The sequence below is a fragment of the Formica exsecta genome, unplaced genomic scaffold, assembly GCF_003651465.1.
Source record: "Formica exsecta isolate Colony F162 unplaced genomic scaffold, ASM365146v1 scaffold662, whole genome shotgun sequence".
Lineage (NCBI taxonomy): Eukaryota > Metazoa > Arthropoda > Insecta > Hymenoptera > Formicidae > Formica > Formica exsecta.
In genome coordinates this window covers 367,884-375,183 of record NW_021853425.1, presented here as the reverse complement: position 1 = coordinate 375,183, position 7,300 = coordinate 367,884, and the positions used below count along the sequence as shown (strand labels likewise).

The following is a 7,300-nucleotide window of genomic DNA, read 5'->3' as shown; positions in this document are numbered from 1 at the left end:
TTAATATTAATATTAATTTATACAATGATGTGATATGATACGAGTAATAAGTCTGTATCCATCTTAATGTGAGAGAAGATTTGTTGAACCAACAAAATCATCTGCCATCGCGATTAAATTTGTTGTGAGAAACGAAACGAGAGAAAGCAATACAATTTTCCCCCATAAAATTTTTATCGTTTAGATGAATAATTTGATTGAAAGAGAGAGAGAGAAGGAAAAGGAAAAACGGGTACACGGCCGGCAAAGTGATTTTGTTATGTCGACAAACGATTTTACTCATCGGCATTGTAGCGAGGCGCGCGATTGTGAGAATCGTTGCGAGACCGACGGATGCTTATAATTTAGCTCTCGCGCAAAAAGAATGGGCGTCCCCGGGATCGAAATTAACGGTGATCGATCGCACTGGGTGATTTTATTGGCTGAACAATCGGACCGTTCGTTTTTTAGGGCGCCGAAACACGAGCAAGAGAGAAAAAGAGAGAAAGAGCGAGTGAGAGAGAGAGAGCAGGAGAGTGAGAGAGGAGGGGGGAGGAAGGGAGGGAGAGAGAGAGAGAAAGAGAAAAATCGATGCAAAATTGAGAAACGATGAATGAGTTGTTCGCGCAAAATTCGGCGTTTTTTTTTTTGAATATGTAACAAAAGAGGGCAAAAAGAAGTGTGAAAAGCTAGTGACAAAAAAGTGTGCGATTGGCGAGAAATCAATGTCGATTATTGCGATTGTGGCGAACAACGTGTTCGGATGCATGAAGGTCGAGGAGCGCAGTTGTTTATTAAGAAATTCTTTTCTGGGCGTATCGGCATGCGCGGCGAACGTGAAATTCGACAATTTATAATTGGATCGTTTTGCGAGACAACTAATTTTCTTCTTCTTTCTTTTCTTACAGAATCAATGATAATGATTTTGCGAAACAACCGCGCTCTTCGATTCGATCCCGTGCAGAGAATGAAATCGGTATAATTTCGATAAGTTCAATTTTTTTGTTATATATGTTTGTTAAAATGTGTATGTATATATATATATACATATTGAATGGTATTTCAAATAAAATTGACGGAAATATTTAAATATAAAATACTATCTTTAATATCTTATACATGTTTTGTATTAAACTTTTATTTTAGTTTTGAAACGTATTTCTCTGAGAATATTTTGCAATTTATATTTTGTATTTTATATTTAAATTACTCTTTTTTATTTATAAATCACACAATTCTTATATGCGTCTGTAAAAACGTCGAAATGTAAACTCATATAAATTACACCGATTTCGATGGATTTTAATTTCCGATCGTTTTCTTGAAATATTGACGCATGCGGCTGCTGCAAATTGCGAGCGATGTGCACATAAGAGAGAGGCGACAAAGAGACATGTAAAGATACGTAACTTACAATTAGAGATACACGTATACACGAAATCGTTAAACAATACGCATTTGTAAACAATTCTTTTCCCCCGCCCCTCTTATCTCTATGCTGTATATTATTAATATAATTAAATCTTAATTATTATTAACGTAAAAATAAAAATCTGGCGAATGATGGTGAGCACACGTTTTGTTAGTATGGCGGAAGCTAAATTACTACTGAATTTCGATTAATAAATGACATGAAAGTAATACAACATACACCTGACGTTTTGCTTTATTTGCCGGATCATCATCATCATCTGTGGTCGGAAAATTCTCATCTCTCTCTATCCTTTCGATATTCTATATCAGTATCATGAGAATAATTTTGTCCTACGGATCCTCCATATAAATGATTAGCTGTATCATAATGCATGTTTGTATGTATGCGAGTGTATGTGTTGATCCAATAAATGCAAAAATTTTTATCTGATTTTGATCATTGCCGATAATTTACATTTCTCGTTAATGATTGATAAGCGTTTTCTGCACGAGATAAGATCATATATTCAATAGACATTCAAGATTAAAGGGCTCTATGAATCTTCATCCGAATTTTACGGAAATGAATATTGACGCGTCATTAATCAATCAGTCGTTCATTATTTCGTAGAGGCTACGATTTTTATGCGAATTTTTTTCTTTTTTCGTTGAATCATTGTGGGCGAACATTTTTACTCTCGCGTCTCATTTCCATCTATGATGTATCCATGAATAATTACAGTAAAAGTTCATTCGCGCGACTTAACCGTGGCGTGATATTGAAGTCTTTCATTGTATTAATTAAGAGCTTAATAAGCAGCGTGAGCGACGTGAGAAAACGGCAAAAAGTGTGTATTCGCGCGTATATAATCGATCGAACCTGAATAACTCTTCATCTCTTCAAGACCTTTTCCTCGCGATTGTCTTTCGCATTTCCACGAACAAAGTACAGCTCTGCTTATCGATCGATGGCGAGAGAGGTACCTCGCCTGATCTCTCGATTATTCCATCTCGTACATCGCATCGTGTGTAATTATCACACGATATGATGAAATTGCCATGACGGCCAAGTGACAAGCGGAATAATCGCGTGTCGCAGAAAGAAACATGCTTGAGATAGCGAAATTGATTAAGCGTCGTTTATAATATTGCGGGGAACGAGTATGTCTCAATATATATTATATATTCCTATATATCATCATAGGCTCGATATATATTATATGTTCCTATATATAACCATGGTTGAATAAAAGTATTGTTCAGAATTATCATTTGCTTTAAAACAATCGATAAAAACTCGAGAACGCACGCTGGAAAATCGGAATTATTGATTATATTACGTATCGAGTTCTAAAATTAGTTAATAGTCAATTAGAGTCACATATGTGATTCGACATATGCACATATTTAGAAGATTGACCTAGTAATTATTTCGAATAATTAATAGAATTATTTTTAAGATTTTTTATTATGATATTAATGTTTTAATATATTTTTTAAATGCATTATTTATGTTTCATAATTTGTTTTATCATTTAGTAGTCTATTACGCAAAGAAGGTTGGAAAATATCGTTCTAACGTTCGTGAGTTCCTAGAGATAGCCTGCTGTTTGCTCATCATCGAACGCATCATACTGATTCCGAAGGTGTTTCTCGCTACGCCTACGGTTACGCATCGAAGGCTCGTATCGTTATTGCTTATCGCAAAATCGAATATCTTGGCACGTTTTACCTTGAAGAAGCAAGTCGCCTCCTTCCATCAAGATTTTATTACCCGCGTCAAGTGACGTAATCCGAAACAAAAGGCTTTAACATCGACTTTATCCGGTAACAATTAACGCATATCTTCTTTTTTAAAAAAATTATAGTTTGATTTAGATTTGCGCTTAATTATTGTTTACCGTTTAGAATTTGGTCTCTGCCGTTGCTCAACCATTTAAAAGCAATAATAAAACAATTTCTGATTGGATAATCCCGATCGATATATTTATTATGTCGCTTATTTTCTGGGCCTTCTTTTTTTATCTATCTCGTAAACATTACGTAAATAGCTGGATTGCTTGATAAACCAGAATCGCGATGTAAATCACATGAAAAAACTGGATTGCAAAAAATGGTAACATTAGACGGAATGATAAAACAAACTGTGTCTAGAAGAATCTATAATATAATTCAGAATTAAAAATAGAGGAAAAAGATTGTGGAAAATATTGATTTCTATTATTTTTGTTTGCGTGTGTGAGTGTGAGAGAGAGGCTACTTCAAAATATTTTTCACACATTCACGCTGCAGTTTTTTCGATCGACATTTTATCCCGATTTGTTCATTGCACTTCATTGGATTTCGCTCGATATTGCAGGACAATTTCGAAAACTTGATGAAACTAATCGAAGGGCACGTAGTAAATTATTATCGTAGCCGAAATCATTCTCGATTTGACGTAACAAGATTTCTGCTATCGCAACCAGTATGTCGATGTTCATTATATCACGCATGATTTGACGCTTTTCGCTGAAATTATTGATTGTCGCGTCACGCTAAATTTGAGCCATGAAATATTTAGATTGTTGCTCGATTTCGATGGTTTGTTCACGTTATATCTACATAACTATTCTACACGTCCGTGAATTAATTGGAAGCATGTCACGTTTGGTCCAATTTTTCCACGTGGGATTGGAGGAGAAGTCTTTTTTATGCGATAAAAATATCACAGTGTTACATAAAAATATTTTTATGCGATAAAAAAGTCATAACCTATGACCATACGCAAATATATTACGTGAAGAAACTTTACATATACTTTATATTAATACATCGATTTACTAATAATTAAACGCTATATATAGTTGATTTGATCGTACGAAAGTATACTAAATTACGGAATGTTTTCTCTTTCGTTATTCTCTTTCTTAAATAAGTTATCTCGCTTATGCAAATCCAAGTTGATTTTGTAATAATTGAAGTCTGAATTTGAGAAGTAATATACAGAGTATTGAAAGCGAGATTCTTAAGATCTTTGGATTAAAATTTGGAGTACATTGCTTTCCAACAAGCAATCGATATAAATTTTTTGATTTTATTAGATTTGTAATACAATTTTTAACATTCTGTTTTGCTCCAATCCCTTGGATCGTCGGTCTGTCATGCGGCGATTTCACCGCCGTAAAATTAGCAGGTGCAAAAGGTGCTCGATAAAGGCGTCGTTTTTATTGTATCGGTAGGATAACCACGTAACAGCTCGTTTCTTCCAACCGAACTCGATGTCCCAATTGTGTAACGGGCTTAAAGCACTTTAAACCACTTCTCGTGCCACGCCAAACGACGCGCAGGATACGACTGACCGTTATATTCCGAACGCGTTCGTTTGTCTCGTAAATCTCGACCGGGTAAAGCCGTGGCGTCTCGCCTCTTTTACAACCCGCCGAATCTATTCGAGAGAATAATACTCCTCTGCCGGCGTTTTTCGCGGCGATGAAAAAGGGGCGCTGCTTCTCCCGCGTCTTCTCGCGCGTGTACGCTCGCGCGAGAGTATTTTTACAGTCGGTTTTTACATGCATTGTGTTCGCGGTTTATGTCGCGCTTATTTTTACGGCCGTTAAAGGCGAAAGGATATGATCGCGCGGCCGGAAAACAGCCCGTTGATTTCATTGCCTGCGTTCGTTTCCTGCTGCGGCTTCCCCGTGCGCAAATTAACCTTCTGATGCATTATTCAGCCGCTTCATCTCTTGGTCTGAGAATCACAAGCAATTTCGTTCAAAATAATGAATAAATTAAGAATCGAAATTTACTTTTTCATAATACAGTGTAATAGAGGAATTAAAATCCCGTGTTCAATTTTAACAGCTGGTTCTTCGGTTTTTTAGTTTCACAGGAGTTATAGAGTATCCATAAAATTCTTGCCGTAAATTTTCATAGACCCGTCGCTAAACGCACTTATAATTTTCGAATTAATTTCGTATAACGTTGCGGGAAGCCCGCGACAATAATACACGCGGGAAGACGACGTAAAAATCGCCGAGACATTAATATGCAAATTCCGGCACGCCAGTGGCGAAGATCACGGCTTCCTGACGGTGCGGCGATCTTCGCCAATCGAGGCGAATGGGCGTCACGACGAAGGTATCGCGTTACGATCTACTCACTTCGGAAGCGCGCAAAACGTGCTCCAGGTAATCTCTGTCGAGAAAGTAAAAGACGGGAATGTTATGCCGATGATCATAATCGTGGTCATCGATAGCCGCAGTAGACCACGCGACCCGTAGCTCGTTTCGGTGCTTGTAAAACTTCGTTGGACGTGCCGTCGATCATCATCGCATCCATCTCGACGAATTTTCTTTTCGATGAATTTGCAGTCGATTTTTTCGCAGCGAAAATATCAAAGTATCAATGTTTTTTAAGTTATAATTATTCCACTAAAAATATATATAAAGAAAGTAAAAGACGGGAATGTTATGCCGATGATCATAATCGTGGTCATCGATAGCCGCAGCAGACCACGCGACCCGTAGCTCGTTTCGGTGCTTGTAAAACTCCGTTGGACGTGCCGATCATCATCGCATCCATCTCGACGAATTTTCTTTTCGATGAATTTGCAGTCGATTTTTTCGCAGCGAAAATATCAAAGTATCAATGTTTTTTAAGTTATAATTATTCCACTAAAAATATATATAATTGGATTTTGTTGAACTAAGCTTTATAGGGGGTTAAAAATACATACTAAAATATTTTTCTTCCATAAAAAAAAATATCTAATAAATCCGATTTAACAGAATTACAATGAGCAGTAGATAAAATATTTATTGATATAAATAAGAGATCAATATCACAGATATCCAAGAAGAAATCTGTTCTAAATTAAATAGCGTGTTATATTAAAGATCGATGCGGTGATATGAACGACCCTGTTTTTGTATGCCGACGCACGACGATCGCGCGGTGCGCAACGGAGGTGACGATCAGGTGGCTGACACGTGCTTCCGGTTCCTCGTGCCGACGAAAGAACGGTTCCCCGGTGCGCAACGTTTAAGTGCCCGACGCGCCATCCGGGCGTATCCACGCGAGGCAGATTATTATGTTAATGTGCGAATCGGCTTTAATTATGTGTGGAAATGTGCATCCGATTAAGATTCATCGCACGCGAAGGATCGAGAAAGCAAGATAGGCCGGAACGTAAGCACTTTTCTCACTGCATCATTGCGTTTCGACGAAGAGCGCGCAGCGAAGCGCGGCGCATTCCGTGATTAAGCTGTTAACACGCGCGGACTTTAGATGTTTCTCCGAGCAGGGGTTCGGGGGAATTATTCTTGAAGATATATTAAAGTCATCATTGACATATCGGTATTAGTATTAGTATTAGCACATTGGTATTAATCGATCGCTACAAACTTATGCATTTTTTACGTATTTATAAGATCGTTAAATATATTTATCTATCATGGAATAATGAAACCTGTTAATTATCTTGCAAGATATTATGATATCGTCATTCATTTTCATGTCGCATTTATTCAATACGACTTTGAAACACACATTGCAATTTTGATAAATTAACATTGTTAAATAATTATATAATGTACGTTTCATAAGATTATAAATAGAAGTTCTATTATTTATTATTCTGTTATCAGTGTTAATAGTGTAATTATATCAAGCGTTAGAATGTGACGATTGATTGATACTACATAATGCATAATTAGATTGACGATGACATATCTTTGCGTGAAACCGTTAAATCCTGTGAAACTCCGTTTAAACTCTATCTTACAACGCAACAGCCTTTAAACATCGTTATTATATTCTTTCTCCTGTTCTATCGATTTCATCCCCAGCGGCGCTATTCGCCCCCGGTTTGGAATCACAAATGTACTAATTTGACGCTACACCTGTCACACCCTCGTTAGCCCCGCTC

The 7,300-nt window shown here is 37.0% G+C and overlaps 1 protein-coding gene across 1 annotated transcript in view; it reads left to right on the top strand.

The window, feature by feature from the left end:
* The first annotated feature begins 6,303 nt into the window (after positions 1–6,303).
* LOC115242962 overlaps positions 6,304–7,300 on the top strand; it is a 31,208-nt gene continuing 30,211 nt past the window's right edge. Inside the window, exons 1-2 of the mRNA XM_029819598.1 lie at positions 6,304–6,403; positions 6,518–6,561. Coding sequence (XP_029675458.1) covers positions 6,304–6,403; positions 6,518–6,561 — 144 coding nt within the window. The remainder of the gene's footprint in view (positions 6,404–6,517; positions 6,562–7,300) is intronic.